Genomic DNA, 20,579 nt, shown 5'->3' on the forward strand with positions numbered 1-20,579 from the left:
TCAGACTGGAGCCCAAGCTCTGAGACTCTGTAGATGAGGATAGTCCCAGAGCCCATGCTCCAGCCCAAGCATCTACACTGCAGTTTTACAGTCCCACAGCCTGAGCCCTGCAAGCCCAAGTCAGCTGGCCTGGGCCAGCCGGGTGTTTAACTGCTGTGTAGACATACCCTATGGGGTTAGGCAGCAGCTGGGTAGTAGTTTTGAGAATGTGAGTTGCACCAAAGTGTTAGACTAAAGAGGCATTTCGGTGTGAATCTGGACCTTAGACCTTGCAATGCTAAGTAAAGCAATGGATCTTTGAAAATCTAGGCATTAGGCACCTAAAGATGCAGATAGGTACCTACTGGGATTTTCAAAAACACCTGGATGCCAGCACATAACCTTCAAAGGAAATCCCATTCGGTCCCTTTTTGCCACTTTAGGTGCCTAAATACTTTTTAAAATCTGGCTCAAAGCTATTATACTCCCAGTAATAAGTCATATACCACCATGAATCATTTCATATTGACCCTTACATAAATGTTCAAACTACAGTAGTAAAGACTTCTCATTAAGACTAGCAGTGTTAAACAGTTTACACAAAGTTTACATTACAATAAATAATAATGAGAAGGTGTTACTTAAGCAAGGATAGAAAGATGGTTAAAACAACCTAATAGTAAAACTTCATAGCAGCTGAGAGATCTTGTCATGAGAGCGATATGGTAGTTTCTTTTGAAGTTATAGTCACCAGTGCTTCTCAAGTGGCTGAACTTCAAGGAGCAATGCCACATATCTTCTCTAAACTATATATCATAGAGATTCAGAGAAGTCTTTAAAGTTGGTCATTTTTTAGAAAGCTGAATTAGAAGCCATTTTTAGTGCTACTAATTCAATTACTTAACTTAAAAGTAAAAGTATAAAGCAGCTTATCTATCTGCAACGTACAGCAACTGGGCTGGAGTGGAAAAAAATGACTAATGTAATGGATTGTGGAGTTCCACCAGGAATGAAGCTCTTAAAGAAGAACATCCAACATCAATTATAATATGGCTTGAGACACTTATTGGTCAAAGGCATTTTCTGTTCTAGTTTATTCTGTTCCATTCACATTCTTATCTTATGCCCATTGCTATGGCATCTGAGCATCTGGCCACTTAGTGTCATATTCATGTTTAATCCCTACAAAACACAATCACTAGACATATATACATAGCAGGTGTACATATCCATTATAAGTAAATAGTGAAGTGATACCAGAGATGAATCTGACGCATTGAGTTTACACTAGTTATTTTATAAATGAATAACTATCTGTTAATAATCACACAGAAGTCCTGTAAAACACCTCATAAGATGTTTTATTCACTATATAATGCTCTGGCAGATGGTAATTTTTCAACAGAGCAAGAGTTTTGTATACAAGTGGCTGGTAGCCCCTCAAATGTATATTTAACTTGATAATACAAATGTGCAAATCTAAGATCAACGTGGAATCTTGGTTTATTTTCTGGGTATGTGAAAACAGGAAAAAATGCCAGAAAATTAAAAAGTATACAAGTTATTTTGCTTTCTACTGCTATTTTCATAGGGTAAATCTAGCCATGGCCCCATTTGTGCAGTCATCTGAACTCTTATGCATATGACCTGAGAAGTTAAATACAGTTACCCAAACTGCAATTTTAAATACCAAATTGTATGTGTACATATATATTGTCTATGTGTAAATTTCTGCACAAGTGACAAATTTTTGCACAAATTTTTGCAAAAGGGAGCCTCATGAAAATATGGCTTACAGCATTGATTGTGTCATAAATCTTTGGTCTATTCAAGATAAATTAATGTAATCAGGCAAAATATATTGACTTCAAAACTAATTATTGTAATAATACCCATTTGAAGTATATTTATATAATATGTGGAAAATTATCTGGAATGAAAGCAGTCTTTCCTCTAAAATGTGATAACCTTGACAACAGTAGAGTTTTATCCAACTAGACGAGTAGGTCTTATGTTTTTACCATCATTGGTGCACTTCGTTCTGTCATAATCATCACTGAGAGGTTTGCCTGAATGCCAGTGCCGAAGTTCATCAAATTCTGTTTGTTTAATAAGTGAAGTAACTGCAGGATCATTGCTGAAAAATACACACAGTATATACAGTGATACTTATGTATTTTTAGTTTTCTGGCACATCCTATATAACAAGCCTTATACCCACTTCATTATAAACAAAATGTTTTGGCATTTGTTGTAATACCTAATACTGACTAGAAGAGTATGTCATACCAAAGAGATCTTTTTTTCACTTGTATATTCTTAATTCTTCTGTGGCAGGCACCTGATTCCTCATGACTTCATTTTGCTCTTGTGGCTTCCTGTCCTCCCCACTTAACTCTTTATGGATTAGTGAAGAATCATATTGTATAAGTCACAGAACTAATCTTTAATAGGTACACATCTGTATTGTCTGACTTCATATTTGATACTTAGTTTAGTGCAAATCCACACTTCTTGGCCACAGAAACAACAGAGTTCCATGCATAATTTTGTCAAAGCCAGGATTTGGGAGTCAGTACAGGAGGGGTACATCCTTTGTGTGTCACAGAACACAGCTCTGTGAGGACTCCCTGTATGGGAATACAAAGCAGGTGTCTGAGCAGAGCAGGGGAACGCTGAGGAAGGGACAAATGGAGAGAATCTACTGCCACAAAGATTCTCCACTCACAGCAGGGGTTCATTGAGGGTTTAAACGGCTACTACCCCCACCCCCCAGGTAGCTTTCATGGAGCAACTCTGAAGCCATTTATTGGCCTGAGTGGAGGGAAAGGTTTTCTCCTCCAGCATCCCAATACAGAGCCTGTTACTAGGGTTAAATCATGTTATCCATAAAACCTACAAATCTATAGTTACTTAATCTTTATTCAGGTAACGCTCTCATTTGAATCAATTTGCATTCTGTGATTGGCTTCTATGGGATCAGTATCTGGCCCTTCAAGTACACATTGTATGGTAAAAGCAGCTATTTGAAACTGTAGAGCAAGCATTATCAGAGACTGTAAGGCTAATCAACAAATGGATAAAGAATACAACATGGAGTCAGGATTTAGAGTCTGAGTCATCCTTACTCTGCACCTAATGTTAATATTTACACCAGTTCAAAGTGGATGTAAAATACTACCTACTGCACAAGTGTAAATAATGACATAAGATGCAGGGCAGTAAAGAATCAGCTCATAGCATCTCATTTAATTAAAAAAGAAAAACCCAGACAAATGTAAAAAGAATGTACCTGCTTAAAATAGGTAAATCTGCCAAAACAGTTCCAGCATAATCTTCAACAAGGTCAGATTTCACTGGGATGAGCCCTATACTGGGAATTTCTTCCTTAGATTCTTTGCAGGGTTAATGAAAACGTGATAAATACTGTTTAACTAAAACATACACTCTTATGTTACCTTCTGCAATTCCAAAGAGCAAAAAGTACATACAACATCCTGCTAATTTTTGTCAAGTGTATGTTATAAATCAAATGGTAACAAGAAATACAAGTTAAGTAATAATCAGTGATGTTAAAGGAGAATTTGTAATATTATGGTATACATTGAATATAAATTATGAGTCTGATTGTAAATGGCCTCTGTATTGATTCACAAGAGATGTGGGGAACACAAGAGACTTCCTTTTATATTACAAAAGGTCTTCTGGAGAGCGCTGCGGTGTTTTAACAAAACATTTGAAAAGCTTAACCGAAGTTACCCTCAAGTATGGAAAGAATAAATGCCTGATAACGATAGACAGGAAAGTCACAGACCTTGCAGCTGAGTCCAGAGGCAGGGGATAAATGGTCCTTAAGCCAACTTTGCATCCTTCTGATTCTGGGCTGCTATATGGCTCCCAGTGTAATTAGACAGCCCAGAGGGCATGTTTACGTGGCAGCATCCTCCCAGGACTGCCTTATGGGCTGCAGTGCTGCCTGGAATCTCCACAGCACTGTATGCTATAGACTACCCCTGCCATACCTGTCCCTGCTCCAGCTCTGCCCCCAGCACACCCCACATGCCAGGGCTTTTGAGGAAGTCCTCGATAGACAGCCTTCTTGCTATCTACCACAATGCTTGCACATTGAGACAATTTGTCCCTGAACTGAAACAGGGCTTTTAGATTATCATTTTATTTACTCTGTTTTAGCTCTTTTGCCAGCACGAAGAACCTGGTTTAGGGCTGAGAATCAAACCCACAGGGTGCCATCCTGGCCCCAGTAAAGTCAATAGCAAAATTCCCATTGACTTCAATGGGGCCAGGATTTCATGCACAGGGCCTAATCAGACTCCTTTTGGCATAAAATGGGAGTTTTGTCACTGACTTCAATAAAGTCATAAATTATTAGAAGACCCATAAAGACCCATAAAGTCATAAATTATTAGAAGACCCATAAAGACCCATAAAGTCATAAATTATTAGAAGGGAAAGAATTAAAAAGTTCATAACTGTATAGCACTTTGACTACGTAAAACATTTTATAACTGTCAATTATTATTATGCTTATACCAGTCATTTTTATACAGTTGTTAGTACCTTTAAATAACATTTGTTTCTGTTCAAGAAACAGTTGTGAGGTTGTTCTCACTGGAAAAGCATCTCCAAAATCACAGCTGGCAGCTAATTTTGTTACAGTATTCCACAGATACTGGTATTCACTCTTCATTTTTTTGCCCAATTCCAAATTTAACCCTATGAAGAAAAAAAAATGAGATTTTACAATGAAAGTTTTCTGGAAAATGGACTGCCTCTTTATCTGTGTTTATACAACATCCACAACAATAGGGCACAATTCTGACAGTGTCCTTTGGGTATTACAACAGGGCAGAAAAAAACAGGTGCATTCACAATTGTTGGTAGCCATGGATGTATCTAAATATGGTCAGGAAAATATATTGGGGAGTATACAAATAGCAATTTTAGGCCTCAATCCTGCAACTGAAGCCCAAGGGCCCCTGCCCAGAGATGAGGGTTCTCCCACAAGAAAGCTCATTGCAGGATCTGGGCTTTAGAAAATTCCCTTTATTCCCCAAAGAATAATGGATGGTGTTATAAATGCCAACTATTGTTATATGCCCAAATTATACTTTCATTGAAAGTTCCTTAAAGATTGTTTGGATTAGATATATGCAGGAGAACTGAACCTTTAGACTGGATTCATTTTACTGCATAAATTGCTTTCATGTGCCCAAATTACCCTTCTCACAGAGAAACCTTTGGAAGAGGGTGTCAGGGGAGCAGGAAAACTCTGGAAGAAGTTCCTGCTACAAAGTTTCATCCTCAACCTGTTGTGTTGCCAGCTCTCACAATTTTATTGTTACTCTCCTGATATCAGATGGTTTTCTTAAAGCCCAAGCTCCCATATTCATGTGATTTCATGACATCTCAATTTCATTTTTTAAAATTTCTAGCCCTCATAGTTAATCTTATGTCATGAGATCTTTAATGTCTATATAGAGCAGACAGAACCCCAGTTTTTAAAATTTTATTTGAAACAGAAGAATTAAAAATAAAACTTCCTGGGATTTTAACCTGCAACTCCAGTGATTCAAGGATCAGAACCTGCTCCCTATTCTGGTTTCTTTGAGTTACTCTGACAAAATAAAACAGGTGAGAAAGCTGGCCAAATCAAAAAGGAATTCCCCCAACATCTCTTGGGAAAATAACATGGCACGGCACAGATTACCCAACAAGTTCTTGGAATGTATGGAGATATTTTTTTAGTTCAGAAGGTGGAGCAAGCTACTAAGGGAGAGGCTGTTCTAGATTTATTTTGACAAATAGGGAGGAACTGGCTGAGAATTTGAAAGTGGAAGGCAGCTTAGGTGAGTGTGTTCATGAAATGGTAGAGTTCATGATTCTAAGGAATGGTAGGAGGGAAAACAGCACAATAAAGATAATGGATTTCAACAAGGCAGACTTTAGCAAACTCAGGAAGCTGGTATGTAAGATCCCATGGGAAGCAAGTCTAAGGGGAAAAAAGTTCAAGAAAGTTGGCAGTTTTTCAAAGAGACACCATTAAGGGCAGAAGAGCAAACTATCCTACTGCATAGGAAAGATAGGAAGTATGGCAAGAGACCACCTTGGCTTAAGTGGGAGATCTTCAGTTACCTGAAACTCAAAAAAGAGTCCTACAAAAAGTGAAACTAGGTCAAATTACAAAGGATGACTATAAACAAACACAGAAGGATGTAGCAACAAAATTAGAAAAGCCAAGGCACAAAGCAAGATTAAACTAACTAGAGATATAAAGCATAACAAGAAAGCATTCTACAAATACATTAGAAGCATGAGGAAGACCAAGGAGAGGGTAAGCCCATTACTCAGTGGGAAGGAGGGGAACAATAACAGAAAATGTGGAAATGGCAGAAGTGCCAAATTACTTTTATGTTTCAGTTTTCACTAAAAAGGTTCGTAGAGATTGGATGTATAACATTGTGAATGCCAGTGAAACTGAGGTAGGATCAGAGGCTAAAATAGGGAAAGAACAAGTTAAAAATTATTTAGACAAGTTAGATGTCTTCAAGTCACCAGGGCCAGATGAAATACATCCAAGAATACTCAAGGAGTTGACTGAGGAGATATCTGAGCCATTAGTGATTATGTCTGAAAAGTCATGGAAGATGGGAGAGATTCCAGAGGACTGGAAAAGGGCAAATACAGTGCCCGTCTATAAACAGGGAAATAAGGACAACCTGGGGTATTATAGACCAGTCAGCATAACTGAAGCTGAAAGATAATGGAGCAAACAATTAAGCAATCAATTTTCAAACACCTAGAAGATAATAAAGGTGATAAGTAACAGTCAGCATGGATTTGTCAAGAACAAATCATGTCAAACCAACCTGATAGCTTTCTTTAACAGAGTAACAAGTCTCGTGGATGGGGGAAAGCAGTAGATCTGGTATATCTTGACTTTAGTAAGGATTTTAATACTATCTCGCATGATCTTCTCATAAACAAACTAGGGAAATACAAACTAGAAGGAGCTACTATAAGGTGGGTGCATAACTGGTTGGAAAACCATTCCCAGAGAATAGTTATCAGTGGTTCACAGCCAAAATGGAAGGGCATATTAAGTGGGGTATTGCAGGGATCAGTTCTGGGCCTGGTTCTGTTCAATAGATTCATGAATGATCTAGATAATGGCATAGAGAGTACACTTATGAAGTTTATGGACAATACCAAGCTGGGAGGGGTTACAAGTGCTTTGGAGGATAGGATTAACATTCAAAATGATCTGGACAAACTGGAGAAATGGTATGAAGTAAACAGGATGAAATTCAATAAGGACAAATGCAAAGTACTTCACTTAAGAAGGAACAATCAGTTGCACACATACAAAATGGGAAATGACTGCCTAGGAAAGAGTACTGCAGAAAGGGATCTGGGGTCATAGTGGATCACAAGCTAAATATGAGTCAACAGTGTAACACTGTTGCAAAAAAAGAAAACATTATTCTGGGATGTATTAGCAGGAGTGTTGTAAGCAAGACAATTGCTGTAAGTAAGTAAATTGCTGTAAGTAAGTAAAAAAGTTCCCACACAGCTTGCAGAGATTTCACCACTCAAGAAAGACATCTTGGGGTCATTGTGGATAGTTCTCTGAAAACAGCCACTCAATGTGCAGCAGTAGTCAAAAAAGCGAACAGAATGCTGGGAATAATTAGGAAAGGGATAGATAATAGGACAGAAAATATCAGGTTGCCTCCATATAAATCCATGGTATGCCCACATCTTGAACACTGTGTGCAAATGTGGTTGCCCCATCTCAAAAAAGATATATTGGAATTGGAAAAGATACAGAAAAGGGCAACAAAAATTATTAGGGGTATGAAACAGCTTCCATATGAGGAGAGATTAATAAGACTGGGACTTTTCAGCTTGGAAAAGAGATGGCTAAGGGGAGATATGATTGAGGTCTATAAAATCATGACTGGTATATAGAAAGTTGATAAGGAAGTGTTGTTTACTACTTCTCATAACACAAGAACTAGGGGTCACCAAATGAAATTAATAGGCAGCAGGTTTAAAACAAATAAAAGGAAGGATTTCTTCACACAGCACAGAGCCAATCTGTGGAACTCATTGCCAGAGGATGTTGTGAAGGCCAAGACCATAACAGGGTTCAAAAAAGAACTAGATAAATTCATGGAGGACAGGTCCATCAATGGCTATTAGCCAGGATGGGCAGGAATGGTGTCCCTAGCTTCCGTTTGCCAGAAGCTGGGAATGAGCGACAGGGGATGGATCACTTAATGATTACCTGTTCTGTTCATTCCCTCTGGGGCACCTGGCACTAGCCACTGTCGGAAGACAGGATACTGAGCTAGATGGATCTTTGGTCTGACCCAGTAGGGCCATTCTTTTGTTAAGTAATTCTTCCACTCTACTCCACACTGATTAGGCCTCAACTGGAGTATTGTGTCCAGTTCTGGGCACCACATTTCAGGAAAGGTGTGGACAAACTGGAGAAAGTCCAGAGAAGCACAACAAAAATGATTAAATGTCTAGAAAACATTATCTATGGGGGAAGATTGAAAAAAATGGGTTTTAGTTTGGAGAAGCAAAGACTGAGAGGGGACATAACAGTTTTCAAGTACATAAAAGGTTGCTACAAGGAACAGGGAGAAAAACTGTTCTTAACCTCTGAGGATGGCCAAGAAGCAATGGGCTTAAATTGTAGCAAGGGTGGTGTAGGTTGGACACTAGGAAGAACTGCCTAACTCTCTGGGTAGTTAAGCACTGGATTAAATCTCCATCACTGGAGATTTTTAAGAGCAGGTTAGACAAACACTTGTCAGGGATGGTCTAGATAATACTTAGTCCTGCCATGAATGCAGGGGACTGGACTAGATGACCTCTTGAGGTCACTTCCAGTCTTACGATTCTGTGAACATAAGACAATCCTCAAGTGGCACGGAGTCCTCATAGTCTAACCTATACCACCTCCCCTCCTTGCTTTTGCATATGCATAGTGGCATGGGTGTGACCATGGAAAGTGGGTCTGAACAGATTCTTGTTAAGTGACAGGAGTTATGCATCTAATTCTCTGGACTCAGTACTGAAAATGCTTTTTCTACTATTCCACACAATAACTTTATTAACATATATATATATAACATTAATATATATATACTCATTAGCTAATACTTTTGCTTTTCATTTATAAACTTAATAAAATTAGATATTAAAAAAGCAAATTATTCAAGAGCAAAGATAAATACCTGAGCAGTATTCTATTTCATAGTAATGTGAAAGATTCTTTAACAGTGAATTGTCCCTTAAATCAGGCAGGTGAGTTAAATCCAATTGCCAGTCACTTTCATCATTTAGTTGCTTCAGAACAAAATAGTCACAATGTTGTTGCTATTAAAAAAAATGCAGTTAATTCTTACATAGCACTTTTTAGCTGCAGAGCTCAAAGCATTTTACAAAAGAAGGTATGATGATCCCATTTTTACAGATTGGTAAAATAAAGCAGTGAGAGGTGATGTGACTTGTCCAAGGTCACACAGCAAGTCAGTGGCAGAGCTTGGAATATAAACTCATTCTTGTACTCCTAGCCTACCTACTGGACCACTCTGCTTCAACAGCAAGCTGTTCAAACTCCACTTGCTTTTAAAAGATCTAAAGACCTTCCAGGCTGCCACTGTACTATGTACAATAAATCTGTATGGTTTGGCCAGGGGGCTAGAGTACTGTACCAAGAAAAGGAAAACAGAGGCATTTGCTGCACCCAGCGTCAGTGGGAGGCAAGGCCCTGGTACACCTACCATGATTATAAATGGTAAAACTTGCTTAGTCCAGCAGGAATTAATATTCCTAATCCGAGCTCGTTGCGAAAGAGGCAAGTGGAGAAGAAAAACCACACTGAGGCACTGCATTCTACACAGATCTGTGGCTTCTTCCAGTGTTAATGCTCCACTTTTCTCCTGTTAGGACATAACCAATATACAGTTCACTAAGTACCTCAATAATAAATATTAATTAGTGGTGAACATAATTCATATTAAAAATATAATTCAGTGATTTTTCACTTTGTCAGTGCAGCAAAAAACTGTTACTGTTATACAATTTGCATGTTACAGTCACTTTTGGCTATACTTAGTTCATCACATGCCTTTTATTGTAGCATTAGATAACTGAGGATCAGATACCACTTCCATTATAAATCCAAGAGGGAAGTAATGTGACCGTTGAAAATCATATAGAATTTAGTAAACCAATTACCAATCTGCCTGAATAAAAATTACATTATTTTAAGATGAGAAGCTAATATTTAAATAGAGTCCTATGTGTTTTTTTCTTTGTAAACCTTATTAATTAATTTTGACATAGTTATCACAGTTACTTTTTCAATATGTTCCTACAACCTACCATATGTGCTACTCTACATGTATGCTGTTACACTGCTTCCATCTTAGACTAATTAAAACATAAGACCTCTAGCATAATTATATATTAAAAAAAGATATTGATGAAGGGTTACATATGGCAAGTAAGAAATTCAGACTTTTTCCCTGAACAAAAAAAGTATGAAAAATTATATTCTTCTACAGTGGTTATTATACTGTTGTGTATGAGGAACGAGAAAAAAGAGTAACTGGCAAGATTGCCTCCTATGGTAAAACTTCTCAGGAAAGAGGCCATGGGACCCAGTTCCAAACCCCATGGATTCCTTAAGTAGGTGGCTTAAGTAGGTGTCATAATGCCCTGTTCCTTCACACCAACTATGGCCCAGAGTAGCTCCATCCCCACCTATAGTGCAACTCCCCTGGAGCACCACTGCCAGGGACTCTTTCTGACTATGGTTGCCCACCTTTAAGTGGGTTTCTGCTTAAGTGGTGATCTCATCCACAGAGAGGACTCTGTAGAAACAATAATACAGCCCCGAGCCACATCATTTTTTCCGAGTTAGAGAGGCTGGTAGTAGGATGAAGTTCACCCCTTGGTGCACCCACTCTTCTGCCAATCCACCCAGTCAACGGTCCCTTTCCATGCAGTTCTCTGGACCAGCAGATACACAGAGGAAGCAAGACATGATGCTGCAGAAGCCACTGGACCCCCTTCAGCATGGGATCTTGGGGGACAATCCTCTCCAACATTACCAAAATACTTATGTTAAGAGAATGAACAGGTGATGAGAAGTTATAAAGAAATCTCACCTTCTGACTGAAATTTTTTGTTAGTTGTTCCTTTGTTTCCTCAGAGACTTTTGCATTTTCTAACATGTTACTGTATATTTTTAATCCCACCGTACATGTAAGAACACAAACTATACGTCTAATGTCGGATCCTTCTGGCCACAGATGCTTCAGCAGCAAAATAGTCTGACATACCTACAATCATAAGGTGTTAATATTATTATTTTTATAATGAAAAGATTATAAAGGAGACATATACATTTATCGTAATATAACTCTATCAATGAAGAAAAGCAGTGCATCAAGGTATACCGAAGGGAAAAAAAAGTTAGTTAAAATAGTTTCATTTTCTGCTCCTGGGATAGTGCGTTATTAAACTTAGTTTTTTAAAAGCAATTCTACTACAATCCAAAGCCCACTAAATATTTCTATTGACTTCAAGAGACTTTCAATAAGGCCCCATGTGCAAAAAGCCAGTAGTTTTGGGGGTGAACATCAGCTTATGGAGCTGGTCTGGCTCCCACTGAAGTCAATGGGAGTTTTGCTATTGTCTTCAATAAGACTAAAAGAAGTTCAATGGCATAGCAGGCATATTTAATACTTAAAAAACTGAATGGGGAAACTAGTCATAAAAATGCACCCTCAAACTCTTGGATTTGGTGGTCTTCATCTCAGCTAGTGCCGCCAATTGATTTCTGACAGGGTAATTTACACTCGGCGTGGCAGAGGGTTTGTAATTGTTTAAAATTATTGTTTAAGCTCATGAAGGAAGATTTACTGTGTCTCTGTATAGTAACCTAAAATCAATATATCGGATTAATATTTGTCTATTGTTTTGAATAGGAAAGCACAGTATAAGTGCTAAATATTATTATTATGAAATATCCCTGTAAGCAATCTCTCTTCCAAAAAATATCCTTTGTTGTGAATAGTTTAGTACATAGTGAGGCCCCTGGAATTCCAGAGGAATCCATGAGATTTGGGAGTGGGTCCCATGGCCTCTTCCACAAGACCATTATCTCACTTCTACTGCACAACTGTCAGATTGTTGCATGAACACACTTTTTGTTACTGAGCTGTGTAACTAGAAAAAAAATAGTAAAATAGTTAAGTTACCTCTTCTTGTATGTTTCTCAAACTCATCTTTAAATTATACAGATAGGCTGTATCCTGGGTTTTTTGTAAGTGTTTGACCGTGGTTTCAGAAATATGTTGCAGATCCTTTTCATGCTAAATGAGAATAAAAGTATACAAGTCAAAGTTATACATTAAAGTCAAAGGGAAAAAAAATTTTAAGTGCCTAAGTCCCATTTTCAAAAGTCACTTAGGCACTTTTGAAAAATGGGACTTAGGCAACTAAGTCACTTAGGTGCTTTTGAAAAATTTACCCAAAGTTTATTAACCTCAAATACCGGTGGAACATGAGTTTATATGGCCATTCTGCTTATGCCTGCAACTAACATCACTTGTAAAGAAACCTCCTTTGTCACAACAGGGTAAAAACCACATGCCCAAGACCTAAACTCGAGTGGTATGAGTTACTATATATGTTAAACAAAAGCAGGGCCTGATGCACACCCACTGAAGTAAATGGAAAGGCTCCTATTAAGGTCAAAGGGCTTTGGATCAGGCCCTAAATGAACAGTACAGGAAAAGAGACATGCTGCTCATAAATTCCTGAGGCTGCCTAATAAGCTGTATTTCAACAAGTGCTTGGGACGTCCAGGCTATTAGGAACTTAAGGGTGACAATGAATATGATCTACAGTCCATCATATAAGCTTTCTTCGAGGACAAATTCATGGCAAATAGGCACAAGGGAACCAGAACTGTTTCTGTTTTAAATAAATTAATTAATTAAAGCTGAGGACTGGGAGTCAGGAAATCTGTAATCTACTCCTGGCCCATCACTAACCTACTATGTAAACTTGGGCAAGTACATTAGCCACTTTATAACCTGAGTTTACCCCCTCTGTAAAATGAGGATAACAACATAGGGCCTAATTCTACCATCCTTACCCACAGTGAGTACAACTTACTATGGGAGCAGTCCCATGGATTTCAATCAGATCACCCACAGAGTACGGTACTATTCAGTGTAGGGAAAGAAGGATCAGACCATTTATTCTACAGTAATTAAGTGCCAAATCCTCAACCCAGCTTGATTACCTGGGCTAGGTTACTGCAAACTGAAGGAACACGTTGTGCTTCTCTCTCTCGTCCCCTCCCCACCCCTTATTCCTGTGGCAAGAAGCACTGGAAGATCCATACAGCACTGAATCCTATAGCCTAGCATGTTGCTATGGAGAAGGGGTCTAGAATTTGCCCCAAATGAATTAATGTATGCAGAGGTCTTTAAGATCCTCAGATGAAAGGCATACAGACAAGCCAAATGTTATCACTGCATCATGATTTTAATGTGTAAAAACCTGGTTTTCAAATTCAAAGATTCCAAGTTCAGAAGGGACCACTGTGATAATCTAGTTTGACCTCCTGTAGGACTTCCCCAAATAATTCCTAGAACATCTATTTTAGAAGAACATTCAGCCTTGATTCAAAAATTGCCAATGAGATGTTATAATTAAAAATATAATTCTACATATAAATAGTACATTTTTCCTACTTAAAATCCATAAAGAAGATGTATTGCAATTTACCTGCTGAAAAAATGACCTGTGTTCGTATGCATTCTGGACATAATATCCATAAACTCTAAGAGCATCAGACTCCTGTCCTGAAGTGAGCACAACATTGATTTTCTTTGACAAGGTATGAGCGATGAATATATGTAAATAGTCTTCTTGTAGAGAGGTGAGTCCTAAATCAGAGATTATCATAAAATATGGATAACTTTCCTTGAGGAAAATCTGCCATTCTGGTGAGAAACAATTGGAAAACTCTGTATGAATGACAATGTCAGTGTTGCACTTCAGGTGTTGTATTAATGCAGTACGATGGAAAAGGAAAATAGGGTAACTGAAATACATCTGTTCCACATCCTGGAGAAAGTGAAAACAATTGAGAGATTATTATTTCACATTTATATTCCAATAGACCCTATTCAGAACTCTTTCAACTAGTGATATACAAACATACACAAAGACATACAATGAAGAATACTAAAATATTATATTTTTGTGAATATCACTGCTGTTTTCTTGTATGCTATTAGTAATGTTGTACAGAATGATATATTTGTTCCTAAACATTTCATAGGAGTAAAAGGCAATACAAAGATTTCCATATACATAAAGATGCGATTGATATATCCATTGCCTTTTTTTTAAAATATGTTAAAAGAACAGTAAGGTTGCAAAGTCAAAAGTTAGGGAATGCAAGAATAAACGTTTAATTTGTCTCCTTAGTGTAAATGCCTTATGATAGTCTTTAATTACGTGACCATATACTACTTTTTTTCCACCTGAAAACAGGGTCTTACAATAGGAGGTGCCATTTAACCTTAAGCATAGGCAATGCTACCGGCTCCACCCATAATTACTATAGCCCCAGTAGAAATATAATAACCATTTCAATATTCCAAATAAAGAAGATACAATCATCTTCTTCCTCCATCCCCACTAGGAAGCTGCAAAAGTCCCTCTACAGAAGTGGTTCTCAACCAGGTGTATGTGTACTCCTGGGGGTACACAGAGGTCTTCCAGGGGGTACATCAACTCATCAACATAAAAAGCACGAGTGAAGTCAGTACAAACTAAAATTTCATACAGACAATGACTTGTTTATACTTGCTCTATATACTATACACTGAAATGTAAGTACAATATTTATATTCCAATTGATTTATTTTATAATTATATGGTAAAAATGAGAAAGTAAGCAATTTTTTGTTCACAGTGTGACACTCTTGTATTTTTAAGTCTGATTTTGTAAGCATGTAGTTTTTAAGTGAGGTGAAACTTGGGGGGTACACAGGACAAATCAGACTCCTGAAAAGGGCACAGTAGTCTGGAAAGGTTGAGAGTCACTGCTCTACAGGAACATTGTGGGCTAAGACCTCAAGCTCTGTGTAGATATGCCAAGGATGGATGGAGCCATGGAGCAACCACTTTGCAACACGTGCCCTCAGGACCCAGAATTTCTCCTGGGAGATACTGATCCATGACTCCTCTATTCCCCATGAAAAGGAAGGCAGTGTACAGCCACCAGGAATTCAGAAAACAGAAGTAAGACTCTTAAAGGATCCAGGTTGCTGTGTGGGAGAGGAGCCCTGGGAAGCTGAGTGAAGTGGCAGGCCATCTCCAGTGGCAACTGAGGACCCACGCAGTTGCACCATGTCTACACAGCTTGTCTCTTCCCCTTTCCATTTGGCTGTAATCCCCTGCATTTGCAGTGATGTATATGAGGAAAATTTTACAGAAACAATTTTGCAGTTTCCAGCAGACTTTTCCCCTTCCCATAGATTTCTCCATCGAAGGGGAACATTGGGCCCAGGCTGCTATTATTTTGTAGGCAAGCTTCTTTACTATAAATGATCAAGATTTATAAAATTCTAGGAATGCACTGTTAAAAATTTCATTAAGGTGAATATAGTTGCATATCTCTAAATGGATTTTAATGGGTTAGCGACATGATTATACATTCATTTTAATACACTACTAAACAATTTTAATAGAAGCTTCTGCAAAACAATTCTTACAAAAAAGAAGTCAGGAAAATAAGGTTCAGATGTGTTTCCTGGGGGTTATTGTGCATCTCTTTGCACATATAACTGAAATCAACAGATTTGCCTTTCTTACACTCTGGCCCAATAACCTTGTGCTGTGGGAAAACCCACAGAGCAAAGGAAATCTCTGCAAGGTTTTCATTGTGACAAATTGTTTCCTAATCAGTCCATCAGGAGTAGCATGGCTTATCCAACCCAAGGAAACAGGCTGCAGGGCCTACTCCCAAGCATCCTGCATCCATTGAGAGCCACACAGATCCTGGCTGGGGAAGGAGGGCTGAAAGGCTGCCAGGGACAACTGCACAGGGCCGCTCTACCTCCTCATTCGCTCACCATCCTCCAATGCCACAGGATAGCTACTACAGACAGAAGCCTGGGTCCAATGTCTGCAAGACCAGTGAGGGAACAATGTGAATCTTTCAGGACTGCTCACTGTTTGCCTCCTCAGCAGAGCCCTGGGACAGAAAACCAGCTGTTGCTGAGTCAGTCTTGTGCCTGGGGATGTGAGGTCTAGATAAGCAGGTCCCTTCTGCATATGGATTCGGGGTAGGGGAGCAAGATTGGGTTCATAATTATTATAGATTGTATTTTTTTAAAATCTACTGATGAAATTTCCTTTCTTACAATCCATTCCTTTTGAAATAGTGCAGTGGTTTAAACAGTATGCAAATAAGAGTTGGTTGTTACAGTACCTTGAAGAAAACAATTACATATTTTGCTCCTTTTTGGGTGAAATCCAGCAGAAAGCATTCAACTAAGTAAAAGAAGGGCAGATATTGTCTTTTCTTGCATAAATACTTGAGAAGCAGGGAATCCCCATCGATCACAAAAAATTCAGACTCCACAAAGTCATTTAGTAGACTGACATACCTGAATGAAAAGAGAAAGAGTATAAGCATAATCTTGCACAAATGGAAATGCCGGGGTGGGGGGGGGGCAGACATTTGATTGCTAAAAGATTTAATTCACTAGAAAACTTGTTTTAAAATCTACAAAATTGAGTAGTATAGGCCAATTCACAAGTAAGCTATCTTTCTTCCCTCTAAAGTCGGTCATAAGCTGCCAACATTCCTCTTCATTTATTCAATGTAATGGAAATTTTCTCACTCTTCAACACTGTGGATGCTATCTAGCCCAAATCAAATTTTATGGCTGCTAACACTCATATCTGTTGCTGCGGAAGCTGTTCCTGATTCTGAAAGAAAAGTGTCCCATTGGATACAACCACAGAATGTATAGTGGGCACCATCTTGCCAGAAGCCCCAGTTATAATATATAACAATTATATTCATGCCAATAACTTCAGCGAGGTAAGGGAGTTCTTTTAACATCTTAAAAGGATGAGTTCTTTCAAGTAGGGAAAAATTTTAAAAGGAGATGGAAAGATATTGAATATTACGTCTTTCCTCAGCCCCAGAAATGTCAGCGTATTCTATTAGCAAGAAGAATCCAATCATGATGGATTCCCTCCAGCAAACCAACTATTAGGGGGATTCTTTCTTCACTCCACCCCTCACATGAAGGCTACTTATGTCAGAAAGATATAAGATTTGCCTTAGCCCAGCCAGAAAGAAGACTTGGAGCCAGACCTCTTCCTGCTGAAGATCACAGGGAAATGAGGGAAAGATGGCACCTGGGCACTTCTGAAAATCCCAGTAGGATTGTCACCTTGTCACAGGGTGACTGGCCTCTTTAAGAGGGATTAGGTTCAGTGCACCTATGACTAGTCAGCTGCCTGCCAACTGGGCTTAAGAGAAGGCATCTGGGCTGTATAAAGAGCCAGGAAAGCAGTGGAGGAATGCTGCCTGAAAGAGATAGGAAGGCCCTGTGAGCGGTACCTGAAAAGGAAAGGAGAGCCACAGAGACAGATAGGATGCAGCATGGGAGAGCTGCTGGAGGCAGAGAGAAGCAGTGGAGAGCTGGCAAGAGATACTGGGAGAGAGCTACAGGAGACCTGTGAGAGAGAGGGTGCTAACAGAGATGAGAACTAGTAACAAGAGCTGTTGGGAAGAATAGAAGCTGAAGAAAGATGTTGGGGAGGACTGGCTAGAGCTGGGGAACCCTGCTGTGTTCTTTGTGTAAACCTCCCATTGGTGTCAGTGGGCATTCTGCTATGGACTGAGCAGAGTATAGAGTCCTAAATGCCCAGCCCACTGACCATAATTAAAAGTGGAATTCAGCCTCCTTCACAGAATGAATTTGACACCCCGATCGCCTGATTTTCAATAAACCTGGATGAATAGTGGACAGTCACAGTAAAAGGTACAGTATTATATTATGCTAACAATACCAACTACTGGATTTAATGGAAACTTTTTCCTAACAAATTATTTTTACATTTATTTCAGTGAAACTCACTGTACATACTTAGCTTGTGAAAGGGATTTCCAAACGAATAAAGACAGTTTCTTCAGCAATCCAAGACATTCTCTTTGTTCTAAAATAAACATATGGATTTTACTCAAACAGTTACAAGGGATTCATATGGTAAAAGAACACCATAAAAATTAGACATTAGCATAAGCCAGTGGTTCCCAAACTTGTTCCACCGCTACTGCAGGGAAAGCCCCTGGCGGGCCAGGCCAGTTTGCTTACCTGCTGTGTCCACATGTTCAGCCAATCGCGGCTCCCAGTGGCCACGGTTCGCTGCTCCAGGCCAGTGGGAGTTGGTGGAAGTGGCGGCCAGTACGTTCCTCGGCCCGCGCCACTTCCAGCAGCTCCCATTGGCCTGGAGCAGCGAACCGTGGCCACTGAGAGCCGCGATCGGCCAAACTTGCGGATGTGGCAGGTAAACAAACCAGCCTGGCCCGCCAGGGGGTTTCCCTGCACAAGTGGTGGAACAAGTTTGGGAACCACTGGCATAAGCAACTAACATCTAACCAGGATTTGGGGACTCATGTGTGTCCCTGAGTTCTTTGGAATCTTCTCTATCAGCTTTTGAAACATGTTGCAACTCTTCTTCAGCTCTCAATATACCTGAAAAGTCATGATGGCTTTTATCTTCTTCAACTTCATTTTCTCCATCTTCTTCTCCATCAAATGGGGAAGAATAATGCTCCAGACTACTGTCCGTGGTCTCGCTCTCTTCATCAGCACTACTGTCACTCTCACTCCCATTCACAATCCCATCTTCCTGAGGATCAGTTTGTGCAGAAGCCATCAGACTTTCTTTTTGGTCTCTAAAAAAAAAATTTATTTAATCGCCAGTCATTAATTTTCAGTAACTATGGTGTGCTCTTAGACTTGGTTCATTAAATTATCCACCTTGCTATTAGAGGTGACTGGAAAATTTCCATTGAATAAAACTTGGGCAAAAAAAAGAAAGCATTTTGTGACTATCCCTGTGAGAATTTTTTCCATTTTCCAACAAACTCTACTCACTATTACATTCTGCAATAATTACTCAACATTTTCATATAATTCAGTTTCCTAAAATTTGTCAAATCTTTTTTCTTCGCACATCAAGCCAGTCATCCTTATTCAACAAGAACTTATTCAACAAGAAAAAAATTGTGTGGCCCTTCAATGGGTGAACAAAAGGGGAAGGGGAGGAAAGGTGCAAGGAACCTCTTCTAATCTTGCACCTTTTAAAGAGGTGCTGTAGTAGCTTTCCTTCTCTGGAGTGCCAGGGAGCTAGGAGGCATGTCCCACAAAACTGTTGCTGGGTTGATTCATCTCTATATTGCCCCATACACAGAGCCATGGCTTATTCACCTAAAGGAATATGGAGAAAAATAAAGCACCAAATCTTGCTTGCTTTACTAACACAGAACTCCCACTGCAGTCAATGGGCTCAGCTATGTCAAATGTAAATCCAGAATAAGGGAAAGATGGTTCTGTACCACCTTTCAGCTTTTTCAATCCTGTGTTGGTCAGGGGGCATTGGGGCTCTGCATAAGAGCAGGGGTCTGCCTACATGCACTTCTTTGCAGGATTGGGGCCCTTTCAACACAAATAGCTTAAAATTACTAAAAATCTCATTGCTTTTAATGGAACTACTTGTATGAGCTACTTGTACTTGTATTTGCTCCTATAAATAAGGGTTTGCAGAATATCTTCTAATTCATCCTATGCTGACACATCAGCATAGCCAACATCTCAGTGATTACATTTCATTCACACACACCAAAGACTTATCCAGCCCCATCCTATCTTCCATAATTCCCTATCAACCTATCTTATTTTATTTATTTTATTTTATTTTATTTTAATTTTTTATTTTATTTATTTATTTTAATTTTTGAAGATTGTTACTAGAATAAGTTCCACACTAGAAATATAGTAAGGAGAATATGTGGCACGTTTGTTACTGCAAACATTTAATGACAATACTTTTTTATGAGAAAATATAACTTACAAATAAAATGCAAAGCTAACTCCAGTCATAAGAAGGAGAAGAAGAAAAAGGACAGCCAACATTTTCAATAATTGTGAAAATATAACACATTAAGATCCAGTAGCATAAGTGTTGGATTCAGTGTTTGTCATATATGGTTCCCAAATAGCAGAGCATTATAAGGTTTTTTGGATTTGTTGCAGTGAGTCTCTCCACAGCAAAATAATATCACACCTTATTGATCCCAGTACCTAATGTTATTATTTTCTGATATATGTATTTAAATGAATAAAAATAACTATTGGTGCCCATCCTACTTTACAGGGTTGAAATTCACCTAGCAGGTAGGCACAAGGTATAGACACCACTTGTTATGTGTTTGTTTAGCGTCT

General features: G+C 38.8%; 1 protein-coding gene across 1 annotated transcript in view; it reads right to left on the reverse strand.

Moving 5' to 3' along the window:
* LOC141986541 (putative ATP-dependent RNA helicase DDX60) overlaps positions 1-20,579 on the reverse strand; it is a 79,866-nt gene extending 59,287 nt beyond the window's left edge. The window contains exons 1-11 of the mRNA XM_074951116.1: positions 18,828-20,579; positions 18,219-18,288; positions 16,544-16,721; positions 13,825-14,166; positions 12,285-12,398; positions 11,190-11,363; positions 9,798-9,956; positions 9,249-9,390; positions 4,558-4,713; positions 3,272-3,374; positions 2,001-2,116 (exon numbers count right to left, since the gene is read on the reverse strand). Coding sequence (XP_074807217.1) covers positions 2,001-2,116; positions 3,272-3,374; positions 4,558-4,713; positions 9,249-9,390; positions 9,798-9,956; positions 11,190-11,363; positions 12,285-12,398; positions 13,825-14,166; positions 16,544-16,721; positions 18,219-18,288; positions 18,828-19,011 — 1,738 coding nt within the window. The 5' untranslated portion in view covers positions 19,012-20,579. The remainder of the gene's footprint in view (positions 1-2,000; positions 2,117-3,271; positions 3,375-4,557; positions 4,714-9,248; positions 9,391-9,797; positions 9,957-11,189; positions 11,364-12,284; positions 12,399-13,824; positions 14,167-16,543; positions 16,722-18,218; positions 18,289-18,827) is intronic.

The sequence above is a fragment of the Natator depressus genome, chromosome 4, assembly GCF_965152275.1.
Source record: "Natator depressus isolate rNatDep1 chromosome 4, rNatDep2.hap1, whole genome shotgun sequence".
Classification (NCBI taxonomy): Eukaryota; Metazoa; Chordata; order Testudines; family Cheloniidae; genus Natator; species Natator depressus.